Consider the following 20,610-nt stretch of genomic DNA (forward strand, 5'->3'; position numbering starts at 1 on the left):
GTCATGTAACCTTTTTATATGTCATGATAAAATCTTGACTTTTATGTCTTCATCATGCTTATTATTATAATACTTAATTAGCTTTTCAAATTTATCAACCACTTACGTGTTTCATCTTACCTTTTAGGGAGCACAGGAATTCTTCCATATGATTATTTTGTTTTTGCCTTCTTGATGTAAAGGATCATGTGACTAATGCTACCCACAAGCCAGCTACATGTCCCCACTCCTCATGCCCTCCTACCCTTTCTTTAGTGCTGGGGTCAAATCCAAGATAAGCTACATTTAAAATGAGGATGCTAGACTTTAAACAAACAAACAAAACAAAACAGGGTCTCACTGTGGATTCCTGGTTGGCCTGGAACTCACAGAGCTCTGCCTGATTCTGCCTCTCAGTGCTAGGATTAAAGGTGTGCATCACCACACCTGGCAGATACTAGATTATTTTTTTCCTCCCCAATACCTGACTTAGTTATCTGTTCAAATGGTAAAATGATAATATATTTTATATATTTGAGTTAGATGGAGGTTTTGTTTTGTTTATTTTTCCCATGAAAATTGCTTTGGATGGTATGGATAGAGTATTGCTTTCTCCAGAGGTATTGTTGGGACTGTACAAAAGACCATTAATTTGATTTATTTTATGACTAACAGTATCAAAGCTGGAGAGGCAGCACAGACCTGTAATCCCAGCATTCAGGAGGTGGAGGCAGGAAGACAGGAATTCAAGACCAGCCTAGAATAGATGAGACCCTGTCTCAAAATATAAAATAAAACCAATATTTTCTAATTATTTATTTACTCAGTGTTTCATATTTATATTTTATCTTTCCCAGAAAGTTGATAGGTTTTTAAATATATGCAACAATGTTTGTAAAAGATAGAACCACAATCAAGAATTTTGTAAAATGAGATTAAATTTATGGTATCTTAGGTAGACAGATTATATAAATAATCAATTAAAATTTAAATATAATTTACAAAATGACCATTTTACTTTAGAAAAGAAAACGAGAAAAATTGTGATATTTACTTTCAAATTGTCACCAATTTAAAACCAGCAGTTATTATCATGTTACATGAAAATGCGTAGGTACTAAGTAGTTTGTGTCCCCTCCCTAAATTCTGTGAACTGTTATTTGTATCTAGAAAGGAACTGATTGTATTGAAATCTATAGCTTATCCTCTTAGAGCTATCTTATAGATAAAACTCTAAAAAGGAGCCATCTTTTAGATAAAACGAGTGTTCCTAGAAAAGGATCTATGGTTCAAAAATCTGCACCATTAGAGGTTGGTATTGATTCAGTGTTTTATTGCCACTTTACTTTGAGTCTTCATTTGGCCTTTAGATTCTTTGTATGGATTTCAGAATCTACTCATCATCATGATCCTTAAAAGTCATGTTTGAAATACTGCATTCAGCAGCGTTTGAAGTGGAGACTGCTTTGCTTTTGACAGCATTCGTGTTGGCTCATGTACCCACCACTACACTTCCAGGAAAAGACTAGGATCAGTTTGCCAAACCCTAAAATCTCTCTTTGGAAGACACATTGTGCCATTATAAAAGTGGAATTACCTATTCTACTTACACTGACCAGTACTTTGATTTAAAAGAGAATGTCAGGTCATAAATTAGTTAATGGGTTCAAAATTAATTTAACCTTAAGTCTGTATTAATGACTTTGCTGGCACTGAGACAGAACACCTGACAGAAGCGACTGAAGGAAGGAAGAATTTGTTCTGGTCACATCATCAGGGAAGACCTGGGGACTGGAGTGGCTCGGTCAGTGTCACGGCATCACGTCATATCCAGTGGCAGATAAGAAGCAGAATCCAGATCAGAAGCAGGAGAAGCAGAACCAAGCTATAACCCTCAAAGCCCACGCTTAGTGGCCTTGAGACCAGCGGCTGACCCCATGCTCCAAGGGTGTTATAACCTCTCTCCTCAGCACTGCCAACAGTAGTTCAAGTGTTCAAGCACATTAGGATTGGATTCTGCTGTGCAAACAATGATGTTTTTCATTTCATATTTACTTCATATTAAAGATGACTGTGGCTTCTCAGAGAGAAAAGGGGTTGTCACTTCAGTGTTAATTAAATACAGCAATCTTACACTGTTAAAGATTCTCAGAAAATTAGATAGTAAATTACTCTATTTGTTTGTTTTTTGAGACATGGTCTCTTTTTTATGTAGCTCTGCCTGTCCTGGAACCCAGTCCTGTAGACCAGGCTGACCACCTGCTTCTGCCTCCCAAGTGCTGGGATTAAAGGTGTGCACCACCATACCTGGCAAGAAGAGTAATTTTTTAAAAAACAAGTATTTGTTAAAACTTATCTTAGATGCTATACAGAAACTTTAGTTACACTTTAGATAAATTCACCAACACCACAAATTATATCTATTTAGGCAACTGATTTAGACTAAGAATTAAATTAGTTGACATATCTTTTGTGTCCAAGGATATATTGCTCCAGCATTGTGAAAGATCCAGCAAACCACCTGCCAGGTAGTAACCATCCCATTTTAGTCAACAGCTCCAGTTTTCCTTTATTCTTTAATTGGTAACATTGATTGTTCCCAGTAATTGTGAGCCAAAGTACTGTCATTGATGCAGGTTCTACATACCATTTCTTTTTCTTTTTTCTTTTTTTTTATATTTATTTATTTTATTATTTTATGTGTATGAATGTTTTACGCGCATGTATGTCTATTAATCACATGTGTGTGCCTTCTTGACTAAGATCAAGAAGAAGACATTAGATCCTCTGGGACTGGAGTTTCAAAAAGGTTGTGAGATGCTATCTGATCCTGGGAATCGAACCCTGGAAGCTAGGTCCCCTGGAAGAGCAACAATACAAATGTTTGGTTTTGGTTGTTTTATTTTTTGGTTTCTTGAGACAGAGTTTCTTTGTGTAGTATGGCTGTCCTAGAACTTGCTCTGTAGACCAGGCTGTCCTCGAACTCATAGATCCACCAGCCTCTGCCTCCCGAGGGCTGGGATTAAAGACATGTGCCACCACTGCCCCAGCTTGCAACAAATGTTTTTAACCACTGATCCGTCTCTCTACCCTTCGGCAACCCTTTCTTAAAATGCTTGAGACCAGAAGTTGTAGTCAGAAGTTTTCCTGTGTCCTGCCCGGTCCCAAGGTCCTGCAGCCACTTATAAAATAATCACTCAGAGGCTTAGTATTATTTATAACTGCTTGGCCATTAGCTCAGGCTTATTACTGACTAGCTCTTACACTTAAATTAACCCATAATTCTTATCTATAGTTAACCATGTGGCTTGGTACCTTTGCTCAGTTCTGTCTTGTCATCTTGCTTCCTCTGTGTCTGGCTCACAACTCCTCATTCCACCCTTCCTCTTCCCAGCATTCTTTTAGTCTACTCGCCCCTCCTATACTTCCTGCCTGGCTACTGGCCAGTCAGTGTTTTATTAAACCAGCATACAAGAGCATTATCCCACAGCAAGAAGTATTTTCAAGCTTGGAATTTTTAAGATATGTATACACATACATATATATATATACATGCCCATCGAGCTTCCTTTGGGTGAAGATCTGAGCTCCCCAAAATTTTTGAGCACTCAGAGTATTTTAAATTTTTTGATTAGGATTGCATAGTCTATAATACAGTTAACTTTGGACTGAATTCCCTGCTGACAACAAATAAGAATATGGAATAAAACATTTTTAAAGCATAGAAGAACTGACAGAACAGAATTATATGAACATTCAAGTAGATCACTATGTTTACCAGCCACCTCCTTAACTTCCCTCCCTCCCTCCCTCCCTCCCTCCCTCCCTCCCTCCCTCCCTCCCTCTCTCTCTCTCTCTCTCTCTCTCTCTCTCTCTCTCTCTCTCTCTCTCTCGGTTTTTAGTTTTTAGTTTTCTCAAGATAGAGGTTCTCTGCGTAACACTCTTGACTGTCCTGGATCTCGCTCTGTAGACCAGGCTAACCTGGAACTCACAGGGATCTGCCTGCCTCTGCCTCCCAAGTGCTGGGATTAAAGGGGTGCGCCACTACTGCCTGGCTATTTTTGACTTTTTAATGCTGAGTTATATTTTGGTTTTGATTTTTGGAAAGTTTTATATAATTGGGTTTTTCTTTTCTTTTGTTGCTTCTAGACTCTGAGTCTCAGCTAGGAAGATGTTTTCCCAAGTTCAGTGTGTAAAGGAATTCAGCAGCGTTCTCTTGTATCATATCAACTTCATGCTTTCTATTTAGATCTCTGTCTACTTGGTTTTATTCTAATGTAGTGGAAAATGTGAATCCAGTTTTCTTTTTCCAACTATCGAGTTGTCCCAGCACTTCCTCCTCCTGACTTGGTTTTTTGAGTTTATCTCTGAACAGTCTGTTCTATTCACTGGTCTGTTCATACATAGCATTTCGATTATAAATTCACAAGTATTTTGCTACTGCACTTTTGGAGCAAAATTAAGTCTGATTTCTGACTGAGTCACTTGCTTTCCCTGGTTCTGTTTTTCTCAGCAGCTAAGGCGGGGGGGGGGGGGGGGGGGTTTACTGTATGATCTTCCAGACTGTTAATGCAGATCTGGTAGGAGCACCACTGGTATAGAATATGAAGTTCAGTCCACCTATTATTCCTCTTGCCTTGTTATTTTTTAATTCTTTAGTGTTTGTGTGTGTGTGTGTGTGTGTGTGTGTGTGTGTGTACCACATGTGTTCACATGACTTGGCACACATTGTCAGGCTTGGCAGCAAGCACCTTTACTTACTGAGCTCTCTCACCACCCCATACTTTGTTCTTTTCTCTTCAGCATCCTAACTGTGTATTCTTTTCTCTGAGGTCGATTGGGGTTTGTTTGTTTGTTTGTTTTTGTTTTGCCACCTTTTCCCCAGCATTTTCTTCTTTCTTGTATTTTTTTTATTTGTTTACCTATCCTTCCTACTGATTAAGCAGCGATTATCACTGTTGGGCTGCTCAGTTTCCACTGACCTTAGTAGGGAGAAATTGCATGCAGTAAATGTAAATTGTCTCGTGTGTGTGTGTGTGTGTCCCTGCCGCCACACAGAATTTCTTTAAACAAAAAATAAAAATTTCAACTACCTCTACTATCTGCTATACAGAGAACAGGGGAAAAGCTAAGAATAGCTCCTGACTTGTTTGCTTAAGATTTATTTATTTGTGGATGGGGAGATGAGTGACCAGTAAAGAGCCCTTTTTTCTCACAGAGAACTCAGGGTCAGTTTCCAGCACCCACATGGCAGCTCAATATCATTTATAGCTCCAGTTCTGGAGTCCAGTGCCCTCTTCTGTCTCTGCAGGCACCAAGAACACAAGTGGTACACAGGCATGCATGCAGGCAAAATACATACATGCTCTAAGAATACATACACCTTATTAATTTTTATTTTATATGTATGAGTGTCTCACCTGGATGTATGCGTGTGTACCACTTGTGTGCCTGGTGCCTGTGCAGTCAGGAGAGGGGCGTTGGCTCTGTGAAGCTGGAGTTAAGAACAATTCGGGCTGTCCTGTTGGTACTGGGAACTGGACCTGGGTCTCTAGGAGAGCAGCAAGCACGCTGAACAGCTGAGCCATCTCTCCAGCTCCTCCATTAACTCCTGTTTTATCTAAGAGGTATTTCCTGATAGCCATTTTTCAAGAGATCAGGAAAGAAGGTGTTGAAAGAAACAAAACTTTGGAAGGAGCCTTTGGGGGTTCTTTCATGTGAAATGAGGAGTTTTGATCGTTTGTGGCATTTCAAACAGGGACTGCTAGACCTCATTATTCTAATCAAAATACTTAAAGAACAAGAAATTCTCAGAATTCCTGTATATTGTTGTGTAAATTAGCTTTAAAATGCTGTTTGAAGACACATGAAAGAAAGTTTAGTGTGAACGACAGAAGAGAACCAGTGTGATAGGATGAAAAACCATCATGCTTGAAGTAAGTAGCTCCTGGGTGTTTCTGCAAATAAAAGTGTTAATTGTAAGTAAGAAGTGGCTTTCAAGAAATAAGACAAGTAGTGTGTATAAACTAACACTTAGGTCAGGCACGTTTAATCCCAGCACTTGGGAGGCAAAGGCAGGTAGATCTCTGGGAGTTTTAGAAAAGCCTAGTCTATATAGAGAGTTCCAGAAAGGCCAGGGCTACATAGAAGGGCCTGGTCTCAGAAAACAAAAATAATAATTATAATAAATAAGTAAAACTCCACTCCAAGAGGCTGCTTGTTTAATACCAGATGGTCTTTTTAGTATTTGAACACTAATGTTACAAATGAATACTTTATTATATTCTGAAAAGTCCCAAAATTTGAGTTCTAAGTAATTCTCTTCCTTTGGACTTAAGAATAAGAAGGAAAAGAATGTAGTCTCACTGATGGCTGCACAAAGTAGGCCAATACCCACTTATCCCCTCTACTTTGACAAAAGTTGTGCCCACGCCTATCAATTGTCAAGTGATGGTGTAAGGTTGAACTTCTGTGTTTAAAAAGGGTGCTTGGGACTATAGCAATGGCTCAACAGTCTAGAGAGCTTGCTGCTGCATTAGAGGACCCAAGTTGAGTTCCCAGCACTCATGTTAGATGACAGCTCACAACCTCCTGTGACCTCAGTTCCAGTGTGTCTGACACCCTCTTATGGCCTCCACAAACACCCTCACACAGGCAGGTAGAGCACACACACACAAGGATTTTATTTTAGCATTTCATATTGGGACACATACACATGCACACATACAGGATTTTCTTTTTTTTAACATTTCTAGATTAAAAAGTGGTTTTTAAGGAAGTATAGCTGGGCAGTAGTGTTGCATGCCTTTGATCCCAGCACTCAGGAAGCAGAGGCAGATGGATCTCTGTGAGTTTGAGGCAAGCCTGGTCTATAAAATGAGTTCTAGGACATTCTGTTAGACAGAGAAACCCTGTCTCAAAATACCTAAAAATAAAATTATAAAATAAAGTAAGTATAAAATATATAACAAGAAACATACCACTTCAGTTTATAAAGGAATTCAGCAGCATTTTCTTGTCAGAATGCAATCAAAATATCAGACAGGTCTAATGACCTGAGTTCTGAATTCTGTCCTTGGGTTGGAAGGAGAGAATCAACTCCCACAAGTTGTCCTCCAACCTCCAAGGCCACTTGTCTCCTTGCACATTCACCCTTGGATCCCCAGCGTAGAAAAGAAGTCAAAACCGTGTCATTTGAAGAAGACTGGGAGGAGGGGAGAAGAAGAAAGGATCGCAATGGCTCAGTGGTTAAGAGCACTTACTGCTCTTGCGGGACTCGGATTCGCTTCCCAGCACCCACATCTCAGTTCACAAACATCAGTAACGCCATCCAGTTCCAGGGGACCCAGTGCCCAGTGTCATCCTCTGACCTCCCCAGCACCAGGCATCTATATGGTGCATATGTGTACATCCAGGTAAAGCACTGTACACATACAATTTTAATTATAAAAAAAGAAAGAAAAAGTGTGTGTTTTTGATAGGTCTCATTTTTTTCAGAGTAAATGTTCCCCAGCACAGCACTCTGATTTCATGTTTTAATATGATTTTGTGTCTGTGTGTTTCCAGTAAAACCAAAACTGGAAATGACTTGTTCTTAGACATATATTTTAATTTCTCATCCCATAAATTGAAATAGTTATTTAGTATTTGAAGTGTTAAAACTTAGACTATTTAAAACTTCTCATTTCTACTATACCCAAAATTTTGAGATGGAAAAACAAAATTTTATTTAGTCAACACAAGTTTATATACAGCTTTTCAAGGAGAAAATCTATTGGATAACAATAAGTATATATAGATTACATTTCCAAAATGGTTATGTTATTGACATATGTGTCATTCACATATATATATAAAAGGCACTCTGCTTTAAAAATAAGTTCTATAGCTAGTCATTATACCACTGTAATAATCTACCCGTGTACATGAGCTTCACTCAGATGTCAGGTAGGTCCTAAACAGAAGTAGTCGGCTGCTAGTTGTCATGTTACGTGTGATGTACCATGAGCAGGAACAGGATGGAGTCATTTCAGGATGGAGGACAGGCTAGAAAGCAAGCTGTCACTTTACAGCAGCTCTGGAGGTGGTGGTGGCAGCGAGTTGGTAAGATCCTGATGGAAGTCAGGAGTAGAGAACTCCTGGCACTGAGTCTCGTGGTTAGACTCTTGGGTGTTTATAAAATCTACTGCTAATATAGGCAGGTTAGAGTGAGGGGGTGGCAGAAATGGCTGTTTGATATTGGAATTAAGATCTTCACATGCTTGATTTAGACTGTCTGGAGATGATTGGAAATGGGTAGAATCATTTGGTAGAGGAGATACAATTACCATTGTGGGCTTGTCAGATAGGTTCCCATCCAGATCAAGAAGGGGAGGTGGCAGGGGCAGATCTGCATCGTCTGAAGAAGACACAGCTGTACCAATTGTTGACCGATCAGCACTGTCTTCTGATACACCATTTATTTGATCTTTTACACTCTCAGTCTTGAGGTTATTGGTGTCATTGATGTGTTCACTTGATTCAAACAACTTAACTTCTAAATCATCTGCTAACAGTGTGCTTTTGCTTGGTTTCCAAGTCATAAGTGAAACAACTGATGTGCGTTTTGTGGATCCTTCACTCTCTCTAATGTTATCCATACACATGTCTGGTGTTTCTCCATCAGCGAATGGAGACCTCCCCGCCCAGTTTTGATCATTTAAAACTGGTTTCCTCAAGTATTTCCACAGTATAATCATGAGTATAGCTACCAACATAGAAATTATTATTGCACCAATTAATATGGCAGCTATTGCATTGGGGTTGGTTTTATGTGCGGTTATTTCTTTGCCACTCGTTGGTTCTGAAGTGAATGGTGGTGTGTTCCTTGGTGAGTTGCTAGTCCTAGGTGTATAAATAGTTGGTGTTGGTTTTATGGGTTGATTATGAACAGTCTGAAGTACTGGTTTTCCAGAAGAGGTAGGAGCAGGTGATCGTGGCTGTTGTGTGGAAGTATAGACAAGAGGTCTTGGTGGTTGTCCAGTGGAATTGTGGGTAGAAGGTAATGTTTGATTTGCCGAAGTGAACCCAGGTAGTGATGTTTGTGGGAAGGAGTTGTTGACTGTTGATATTGCTTGTCTGGTGATGTTATAAGCAAGTGGTCTTGCAGAAGTGTGCAATACTTGTTCTGTAGAAGAGACATAAACAGCTGGTGTTGGTTGTCCAGGAGTGATTTTGACAGGCAGTAATTGTTGTCCAGAAGAACTGTTGACTTGTGTTGTTTGACTTAAAGCATTCCCTGCTGTGTTTTGAGAATTAGTTGTAACATATGTTGATGATGTAAGTAGAGTGGACTGTGTTTGCCGCTCTGTTGTAATTGCTTCTGTCTCTGAGAAAACTGTGTGGTTAAGGTATTGGCATAGCAAAATTAAGATGAAATACTTGGAATCCATTTCAGAATGTTTTCTCCTTACCAGCGAGTTCATAGTGAAAGAATGAAAAAAACAAAGAGAAAAGAAAAAAAAGACTGTTAGCTATCATCTAATGTTTAATTAGATTAGACTCTTCATTACCTGAAATAGAGTGGTTAGGCATTTGGTTAGTATTTACTCTGGTTTATTCTTGACAAAATGTAATGTTTCAGTTCATAGTACAGCATTGGATTCCTGGAAAGTAATCCTTAATTCTTTTGTAAAACCCCCCACTTAACCTTGTAGCCACTCTAGCTTCCTTAGATTCCACTCCTTCGTTTCATACCATGTGCTCTCCACTCCGTTCACTCTGTTCCTGGAAAGAAGTGGTTCTGCCTCAGTGGAGAACACTCAGTGACCATGGCACCTTGAACTATTGTCTGTACCGTCTTTTTGTTAACCACATTTGACTGACCCTTCAACAGCATTTCAGTAGTTCTTGTAATCCAGTCTTCCTTTCATGTCACTTTAGTCATATCTTCTTTGTCTCCTGTCTCCTAAACATACATAATCATAGTCAGTCTCCCTCTTCCTTTCACTTTTCTTTATTCCTGTTCTATAAATTTCCAATCTCACCCTTGTGCCATAACTACCAAACCTGCACATCCAGCCTACAACTCCTTTGATCTGAGTCCATTTATATAACTTCTTTAGTGGACATTTCATGTGTGTATCTCATAATCAGCAAATTCAGCATATTTTTAAAAAGAGACTTCCCAGCTGGGCATGATAGCACACACTTTTAATCCCAGCAGAGGCAGGCAATCTCTATGAGTTCAAAGCCAGCCTGGTATATATATAGTGAGTTCCAGGATAGCCAGAGCTACATAGAGAGCCCCTGTCTCAAAAAAAATAAAAGTAATTACAGTGATTTGATGTTTCCTCATACTCAGTAGATGAAGAGAGGAACTGACTTGGCCTGGGAGGTCTTTGGGAAGGTTTCCCAGAGATGTTGAAGGAGATCTAAATCTTAGACTACTATGAGAACCAGTTACACACATCTATTTCCCCGTCCAGAAGGCATGCACAAGCACGGCAGGGCACAATAGAGGCTTGGCAGCTGTCTTTTTGTGAGATGCAGTAGATCTCAGTTGTACACTGTCTGCTTAAACCTGCATGTAAGATCACTTCATTTTTCCTCACACTCTGAAGTGAGCCCTGTGCTGACATTGTCAGCGCAGAGTATAATGAGCTTGTTCTGGACATCACCAAACACAGTGTCAGCTGTCTGAAATAGCAGTGCTGTTCTTAACATTAAGGAAGGAAAATCTCAGACTGTTAGATACTAGTTGGTATATATAAGAAGCTAGTTTTTCCATGACTCTGAAGGTATAATCAAAGATTTTGACAATTTGAGTAGTAGTTATTTCCTTATCCCTCTGCCACTAGTATGGTAGAATATATAGTAGATGATAAATAGCCCCTTCTTGGTTTATCCCTCCCTCCCTTTGTTGTTGGTTGTTTTTGTGTTTTAAGAAACTGTCTCCCTGTGTTGTCCGAGCTGGCCTTGTACTTGAGATCCTTCTGCCGCAACTTCCTGAGTGCTAGGATCACAAGCTTGAGCCGGAAGGACCTGGGCTTACAAGAAAAATAAGTTTTTTCGTTTGTCTGTCTCTTCCTTTGTATTTTCTCTCTACTGCTTGAAGCCTAAAATTTAAAACAGCAGCTTTTGAATTCCCTTGCCCGGTGCTGATTAATTACTCTTAAAACATGTGTGATCTGGTTACTGCTTCATGTAAGAATTCAGTTTTTGTCTCGAGAAAAACTTACAACTAAGCTTTAACTTCCTTACATGCTTCCTAAACATTAAATTATACCAGTTTTCGCTGTCTTCAAATGTGTTCTTTTTTTGCCCAGTCCTATTCCCTGCTGACTACATGTCTGAACCTGTCTTTTGTTTTGTTTTGTTTTTTTCAAGACAGGGTGTCTCTGTAGCCCTGGCTGTCCTGGAACTCACTCTGTAGACCAGCTGGCCTGAACCCATCTTCATCTCATAGACCTCAATTTAAATTCCCCTTCTTAAACCAAGTTTTCTGTAACTGACCACAGCCACAAATAGCTGTTCCCTGAATCCCCTCTGTTCTTACTGACTTGCTGCTTTCTTAGGATGTACCTCACTCTTGCTTCCCTTTGCCTAAGTAATTGTGAGGTTTTATTATGTTGTTTCACATTTTCTATTATTATTATTATTCCCATCACCTCAAACAAGGTTATTTTTTTAAAAAATCCATAAAGGTAGAAAGAAACAAAGGAAGAAAATACCAGTGTAGAATATGCCATGAATTTGTGATTTATGTACTTCATTTCATTTTCGCAGAAGCAAATTGGGATGAATTGAGCAGTTTGTCTGGGGTGTGACTGTTAATGACACCTGAGAATTTGTACCCAAGACCGTGTGATTCTAAAGCCTCCATTCTTTCTATTCCCCCACTGTCTCGTGTTTTCTTATGTTGGTTCCCTATACCTTCTACATTAGTTGCTCAGTAAATATTTAATCTGTGCTGGGCCTCTTGGTTCTTTGCCATTTTACATTGATTGTTTTGGTTTTTCGAGACAGGGTCTCTCTGTAGTTTGGCTGTCTTGGAACTCACTCTGTAGACCAGGCTGACCTCAAACTCACAGAGATCTGCCTGCCTTTGTCTCCCAAGTGCTGAGATTAAAGGCATGCGCCGCAGCCACCACCACCTGGCTCACTTTTACTTTTTATTAAGACTTCTACCATAATATAAGCAGAGAAAATAAAATTTAAGTAAATTCTGGTTTTTATTCCTTTTTCAAGGTTCTTAAAAGGGAAACATTTGAAATTTTTGGCATGGATGTGAGGCTCTGACTCATCTCTAGCTGGTCATCGTTCATGCTGTTCCACACAGTAATTTTTATAGGTTACCCAAAAAAGGCTTGGTTGGAAAATGATGTTCAGGGTTTCATTTTGTAAATGTTTTTAGAAAATACTTTCCAAAGCATCAGAAGATATAGGCCATGAAGTGTCTCTAGCTAAAAATGTTTCCTCTTTTGTGACTTCGCTTAAAATAAAGAAACCATACAGTTCCTCTTTTTAGTTAGCTGAAAACGGAAATAGAGGAGGAACTAGCCAAAACAAGAGCATAATTATAAAACCCAGTTCGGTCTGCAAGATCGGAGTTTGATTAGGTTCATCACCTCTGATGTCAGTAGGAAGTTAGAAACTTCAGTGTTAGGTTTCCACTTGTCAGCGGTGGTCAAAGCAAAACCCGGTTTCAAATATCCCACCACTTTCTCCTGCTCCTCACTTAGCCGTGTACCCTCGTAGGATCGGCTGCAGCAGACTACTAGAATCTTTTAGAATCTTACTATAGCAGTTCAGGATACTCTAGAGAAGAAGCATTAAGACAAAAAGAAGAAAAATTGGGATTTAATCATTTTGGGGAGGGGGGCTGACTTTTTCAGAGGTGTTAGAAGCCAGTGTTGTTATCTACAATACACAAAGTTATGAAATGTACTTGCCAACTATGTATCGGGTGTATACCTAAAGTGCACACTGTTTCTGCAGAGAAAGATGGTGGCCAGTTGAATTTGGAGCAGGGGATAGAAAAGGGACAAAAATTTAGAATAAACCGAAAATGGGAATGGAAAAAAATTTTTAAAGAACACTAAAGAGAAGTTCTACACAAATTTTACAGCATATATGTGGGAAAGGATCAGTTGTTTAGAAAAAGGAACTGAAGGAAAAGAAATAGTTGGAAATGGTAGTTTCTTATTAATTACCAAGAAGTTGCTGAAGTGGGTAAAGGAAGTTGGGGAAAAACTGACCTGGGTCAAGAGGTTGTTGGGAATTGTCACTCCCTATCACTGGCCCTGTATGTAGGTACAAAGAGTTAACAAATGGGAGCTGACCCTCCAGGTCATTCCAGGATCCCTTGTCTGCTGCAAGGGTCCTTAAGATTTCTTCACCCTCCCTTTCCCTGATACTACCCAGAGGACGCCTGCTAGCTACAAAGAACGTGTGCAGTCTATATAGGACTTTTCGAAGCAATTCCTTAATCTTCTGCTCAGATTTCTCAACCTTGTTGTAGAAATATTTCTCTCTATATTTTAGACTGGCACCTGAGGTTTAAATCGGTCATTTTGGTCCTTTTTCCCCCAGAAATGTAATTTTAAAGAGGGAAGTGTGCATTGTTTTTGTGAGTCAGTATTTAAGCACAGTTTCAGTGAAGAAGGGCTCTCTGGAGTTAGGTGTGTGCTTGTCCCATGCTGCCAGGCCGAGAGTGCAGCTCAGGGCTACAGTAGTTACCTACTCAGGCACAAGACCCGGAATTTGATCCCCAGTACCACAGAAACACCCAAGTAAAGTTAATGCTGTTCAATTGGCTATAAGAAATACATCACTTTAATAAGGAATTGACGAACTTTGGAAAATATTCCTTAGGAAAAAAGGCAAGTGTAGGTAGTTGCGTCAAAAGTTTTGTCTTTGAACTGTGCATGGTGGTGCAGGTCTTTAATTCCATCATTGGAGGCAGAGGCAAGTGGATCTCTGAATTTGAGGCCAGCCTGGTCTACTTTGGGAGGTCCAGACTAGCCATAGCTACACAGTGAGAACTTGTCTCAAATAAACAAACAAATAAAATATTGTGTCTTTCAGTTACTTAGATGTCAGGAAGGTAAGTTATAGCTGGGTGTGGAGGTGCATACCTTTCATTCTGAGAGGCAGAGGCAGGCAGATCTCTGAATGGGAGGCCAACTAGGTCTACTTGGGGGTTCCAGGCTAGGCAGGAGTGAGACCTGTCCCCAGAAAACACAAACAAAAACAGCAGCAGGAAAAATAAATTATAGTACACATATAAGAGATAAACACACAGTATATTAGTGTTATCTTTAACTAGTGAAATTTTGAAATCATAAAAGGAAAAAGCAAGAAAAAGCAATTGATCTTGAATTCCAAGTAGTGTTCTTATGGTCATCTTTAATCAGATGGCCATTACTGAACACCCAAAAAATTCCTGGCTAATAGGATCCATTTGCATGACCTAGGTTGTCATATTTTCATCTTCCAGATTAAAGAGAGAGGGGGGGGGAGAGGGAGTTGGTTAATTGGCAAGCTGTCATAGGTCTAAGCAGTGGCACTAATGCAGAACCATGGACCTCTGATTTCTGTAACATGCAGGAGCCTTTTGTAGAGTTCGGCATGAGAAACGCTTTGTGCCGGAAAGAGACTCTTTGGAAGTTTCTGGGGCTGTGTAAATAACTTTTAGAGCTAGGTTTACATGAAGGGTAGGAAAAGAAATGCCAGAAGACCCACACGAGTCACAGGGGTTGCTGTGAACAGGTTAGGAGTTTTGAATGGTTAGCATATAAACTGTCATAATTACAGTTTACTGAATATTTTGTGGTACTTTTTTTTTTAAAGATTGAGCCTTAAAAGGCATCAGATTTATATTTAGCAAGTTCAAAATTACTCATATATTTCTAAGTAGAATTATGTAGGAACTTGTTGAAAACATAGAAAACTATTATTTGAGACTAGCCCTGTTTCAGACAAATCTGAGCTTTAAAACATCTTTATTTTTTTAGCCTATGTAACATACATTGCTTAAAAAAAAAAAAAAAAATTCAGCTGGGCAGTGGTGGTGCAAACCTTTGATCCCAGTACTTGGGAGACAGAGCCAGGCAGATCTCTGTGAGTTCCAGGCCAGCCTGGTCTACAGAGTGAGATTCAGGACAGGCACCAAAACTACACAGAGAAACCTTGTCTCAAAAAAACCAAAAAAAAAAAGAAAGAAAGAAAGAAAAAAAATCAAACCAGACTGCTAAAAGGGAAAGCTACGTTGATGAAGTGTTGAAATAGAGTCTAACCCCTTCCAAAATGTTTTTCCTTGGGATTACAGATCTGTGAACACTCCATGCATTTTATTGATTTGTAATTGTCCATTTATTTACAAGGCAAATATCTGTTGTAGATATTAACAACTTTTTTTTGGGGGGGGCGGGGTTTCAAGACAGGGTTTCTCTGTGTAGTTTTGGTGCCTGTCCTGGATTTTGCTCTGTAGACCGGGCTGGCCCCGAACTTACAGAGATCCGCCTGGCTCTGCCTCCCAAGTGCTGGGATTAAAGATGTGTGCCACCACCGCCCAGCAACGACTTCTTACAAAATATTTTTTCTGTGGCTGTTTTTGTGTTTTATATTGTTCCCTAAAAGGTTAGTTCAGAGTTTGTAGGATAAGCACATGGATGATGTGAATATTGACATACCCATTTTATCATAATAGCTTTGCCTTATGGAGCTTTATAAATGATATGTAATAGTTATATGTCATAATTGTTACTTACATATAAAATTCCCTTTGTATAAAAAATACATGATAAATATTCATCTAATTTCTTTTTAAGTTAAGTCAAAATAAAGGTGACCATTCATAGTGTATAAACTAAGAGGGATAAACAAAAATAATTTAGACTGGGTGTGGCGGTGCATGCTTTTAATCCTAGTACTAGTGACATAGAGACAGAAGGATCTCTGAGTTAGAGGCCAGCCTGGTCTACATATATAAACTTTAACAAAAAAGGGAAAAAATAAATTGATTAGATCATTTAAATCTCTATGAGAAGAAAGTCTTTATAGAAAGGAAATGAGACTCTTTTTTCCTCCTTTGTGGTACTGGGGATCAAAGCCAGGGCTCTGCACCTGTTGGGCAAGCTCGCCACTGACCTAGAGCCCCAGCTCTAGAATTCTTAAACAATATTTTAAAGGTTATAAATTCAGTTATGGAATTTATTTTATTTTTAGCTCTTAGCTTTTTTTAAATTATTAAAGTAATGTTAACAAATGTTTTGACTTGAATAAACTTAAAAGGGCTGGTAATATTAAAAACTTGATGAAAATCTTTCAGACAATATCAACCTTGAGCATAAATTTTTAAAATTCTTTATAGCAGAGCCACAAAAAACCTTCTGTAGACATCTTTAAGCTGTCAAGAGCTGAATTCAACTGTAAAACACGAATGATATTTTGGTTTTTAAAATCAATTTCAGATGAGCAAAAATGAAATGAAATGGCCTTGTCAGGTGTTCTTACCTGATAGCTCCTCTCTCAGAATGTGACTCTTGTTCTAGCGGGACATGGTGGTGGTTCAGATTAAAAATGATCCTCTAGCACACTGAAATGGTTTCTGCAGCAGAGGAAGTTTATCAATAGCAGTTACAGGAAGTGCAATAAGCCACAAAATGACTAAGAAATGTACTCCTTCAACAGAGCAGATTTTGAAACGGTCTATATAACTTAAGTGCTTTTAACTGATGTTTGTAAATAAATATCCGTTACTCTCCAGTCAGGTGATTACATAATCTAAATTCTTAGGATGGAGTCCTGCCGAGAAATCGTGTATTCTAAGGAGAGCTTTATAGCTAGATGCTCCCCAAAGGGAGATTTTTTTTATTAGAAGAAGTGAGTGGTGTTTACTTGTATGTATGAGGTTTTATGCGTAACCCACAATACTAAAATACCAAAGTCAAATTGTTGGAGATTACCTAATTATACTTTGGTTTGTGCTCTGCCTGCACCTTACTTGGGTGTTGCCAACAAGGAGATAGTATTAAGATGCACTGGTTACCATGTGAGGCATCATCTTATCCATTGCTCGCAAGGAAACACCACTCACTAGACAACAGCTCTGTCTTTAGCCCCAGTTTTCTTTTAAAAAGAAGATCTATTTTCATTTTTATGTATATGTATGCCACATGTGTGGGTGCCCCCAGAGGCCAGAAAAAGGTGCTGGAGAAGAGGATGCTGGATCCCTTGAAACGGAGCTGCCCTTGGTTGTGAGCGGCCTCGCCTCAGATGGGAACACTGAACTCGGGTCCTCCAGAAGAATAGCAAGCACCCTTTAACACTTAAGCTGTCTCTCCAGTCTCCCAAAACTTCTTTAAATAAGAAAAGACTAAGCAGGGTGACTTCTGCTGGAGGAGTTGGAACCTGCGGAGACCAGGATGGTGTTGCTTAAGAGTGAGCAGTGCCGGTCATTGGGCAGCGTGCTCATTACCCTGAAGTATGATGGTCACACCAAACCTACTCCACGGAAGAGTTCTGTGGAGGGCCTCGGGCCTGTAGAAAACAAGTATCTGTTGAGAGCCACCGATGGGAAAAGGAAGATCAGCACCGTGGTGAGTTCCAAAGAAGTGAGTGAGCTTCAGATGGCCTGTTCCAACTTCCTGAGAGCTAACATGGATGGGCTGAAGAAGAGGGACAAGAAGAACAAGAGTAAGAAGACCAAGCCACACAGTGACAGCTGTGGCCATTAGCAACAGCTGGAGGGTGGTTTCCTGTGTTTGTTGCTTTTGGTGCCCTCTGATGTGACTGTTTTCGTGGAAGGGTCGGTCAAGAGAGAAGGGTTGGCTGATCTTAGGGTAGTTGTGGTAAGAAGCCCGTTTGTCTTAGATCTTCCCTGTATGACTGCATATTCTTAGATTCCAGCCTTAAAGTGTCTAGTCACTGTGTGTCATTAACTCCATTCACACTAGCTGTTTCTTTGCCTACCCTGTTTCTGACAGTAACTACTGCCTCTAGAATGATACAGTTACTCAGTGGGGTCTTTTTTTTTGGGGGGGGAAGCCTTGTCTTTGAGACTACTGTAATAGAAGATCTGACAGTTTTATTAAAAGTCATATTATTCTGTGGGTGGGCTTTTTACTTGGTTGTATAATTTAAAGAAAAATAATTACATTTAAAAAAAAAAAAGACTAAGCAAAGTAATTGAAGTGTGAGTCTCTCTGGATGAAAGTTTCCCTAAGCAAGTTTCTCCTATCTTCTTCCTCATCTGAAAAGTAGAGACTCTAACCCCTAACTTATTGTGGGATTTAGATACATGTAAATGCCTCTCAGTGCGTGGTATAGTAGATCAGTAAATATCAACACACGGGACTCCCTGGTCACTGCTAAGGAACATGGATTATTATGATTTAGTTCTTAACTTGAAGAGACTTACAACTTGGTACAGAAAGAATAACAGAATGTAATAAAAATGTTACAAAGCAAATGTTTTTATTTGGGGAGAAAGTTTGTTTATTTCTGAGACAGGGTGTCATCATGTGACCTAGACTGGTCTTGAATTTTCAGTCTCCTTGTATCAGCCCCCAAGTGCTGGGGTTACAGGTTTGTGCCACCACCACACCCTGTTGTTACAAAGTTTTTACTGTAGTGTTTGTTTGCTTGTTTGTAGACAGGATTTCTTTATGTACCCCTGGCTGTCCTGGAACTCGATCTGTAGACTAGACTGGCCTTGAACTCACAAGGGTCTGCCTGCCTCTGCCTCCCCAGTGCTGGCATTAAAGGTGTGCGCCACCACCACCTGACTTAATTTGATATTTTTAGTTTACTTTTAAATCTTTAGGCTAAGATGATAATCATTATATCTAGGAATAGAAAATAAAAATGGTTTTGTTCAAAATTAACTTAGGAAATTTTGAAGCTGTAGACATCTTTAACCACTCTTTTTCATAAACTCCCAGTAATAGGAGGCATCATTCTCAGGATATATGCTTAAAAACCAAGTATTGAGTAATAGATTTTAAATATTCCTGTAGTACATAAAAGTCTTCTGTTTTGTTTGAAAATATTTGACCAATATGTTTAATATGAAAGTAATTTCTTAGTCACTTTCTTGCCTTTAGAAAAAGGTTGTTTTGTTTTAATTTCCTCTGACAAGTATTTGTTTATAACAGTTATCTCAAGGAAGATAACTGAGTTATCATTCTACCATTCAACCTCAGATATTTAATTTGCATGAAATGGGAGCTTTGCCCATAGTCGTGTCCCATCTGGGCTGTTTTACTCTTGAAAAGACAACCAGAATCTGGCTTGAGGATGGATGCCTGTAATCTCAGCACTTGGGAGGTAGAGCAGGAGGCTCAAATGTCTTGGAGATCATTAAACATAGTGACGTTGAGGCCAGCCTGAGTTACAGAACACCCTTTCACAAAAACAAAAAACCCTCACTCCACCCACTTACCCCCAAAAGCAAAAGAACTAGAACAAAGAAACAAGAAGAAATAATAAGAGAAATAAAGATAGTGGTGTACCCTGATCTTGGTGTTTCTCATACTTGACTTTTTCATTTTGTTGACATTTTGCTTTATCTGGTGTAATATTATGATTTACTGTTTAGGGGATGAGCTTCTCTTTTTTTTTAAGCTAGTAGTAAATTGCTAAGAAAGTTGATCTCAGCAGTTAAGAGCACTGGCTGCTCTTCCAGAGGACCAAGTGAATTCCACCACCTACATGGCACCTTACTCCATAACTCCAGTCCCAGAGAGGATCTGATGCCCTCTTCTTGCCTCTGTGGGCACTCGGCACACATGTAGTGCATAGACACACATCTAGAAAACCCATACACTCATACAAAACACCCATACACATTAAGAAAGCAAATAAACTTGATGTCATGTGCCCCTCAACATATGGTTTATTTAAAGATGTAACCTAGATATTTAAAACTTGACAAAAGTGAATGTGGTCGTCAAGGAGAATACCATCTAATTAGTTAGGAAAAAATACCCAGTACTTGACTGGGAACTTAGCCCATTGTAACTGTGATCAGAAGTAGGAGATAGGAATTAGGTATTGGTATTACATTTTTAAAATTTGATTCTGGCTGGGCAGTTGTGGCCAGCACTCAGGGGGCAGAGGCAAGCGTATCTCAGTGAGTTTAAGGCCAGCCTGGTCTACAAATTGAGTTCCAGGACAGCCAGGACTTTTACACAGAGAAACCCTGTCTCGAAATGCCCCCCCCCCCAATTTGATTCTGATATGTAGCCAGGATGAATGATTAATCAAGAGGGACTGGAGGGATGGCTCAGCAGTTAAGGGCACTTGCTGCTCTTACAGAGGACCCAGGTTCTATTCCCAAAACCCATCTGGCAACTCACAACTGTTTGTAACTCCAGTTCCAGGGGATCCGACACCCTTTTCTGCCCTCTACGAGTACTGCATGCATGTGGTGCACAAACACACATGCAGGCAAGACACTCAGATAAAATAAAAATAGTCTCTAAATCTTTTTAAAAAGGAGCATACTGCTTTTGCATAGGACCTGGGTTCAGTTCCCAGCACTCACATCAGGTGCTTCATAATTACCTGTAACTCCAGCTCCAAAGGGGGATTACCTGGATTCTGTGAACAGCTGTGCTCACACATGTACACACACACACACACACA

General features: G+C 39.5%; 2 protein-coding genes across 2 annotated transcripts in view; one reads left to right on the forward strand and one right to left on the reverse strand.

Annotated features, from left to right (window-relative positions):
• Nf1 (neurofibromin 1) overlaps positions 1–20,610 on the forward strand; it is a 244,887-nt gene that overhangs the window by 173,196 nt on the left and 51,081 nt on the right.
• Positions 7,843–16,571, reverse strand: Evi2b (ecotropic viral integration site 2B). The gene is made up of 2 exons (XM_059271301.1): positions 16,477–16,571; positions 7,843–9,426 (listed from the first exon to the last, which is right to left on the reverse strand). Exon 2 carries the CDS (start codon positions 9,408–9,410, stop codon positions 8,046–8,048), a length of 1,365 nt encoding a protein of 454 aa, XP_059127284.1. The 5' UTR covers positions 9,411–9,426; positions 16,477–16,571; the 3' UTR covers positions 7,843–8,045.

Source organism: Peromyscus eremicus, chromosome 8a (assembly GCF_949786415.1).
Source record: "Peromyscus eremicus chromosome 8a, PerEre_H2_v1, whole genome shotgun sequence".
NCBI classification, from domain to species: Eukaryota; Metazoa; Chordata; class Mammalia; order Rodentia; family Cricetidae; genus Peromyscus; species Peromyscus eremicus.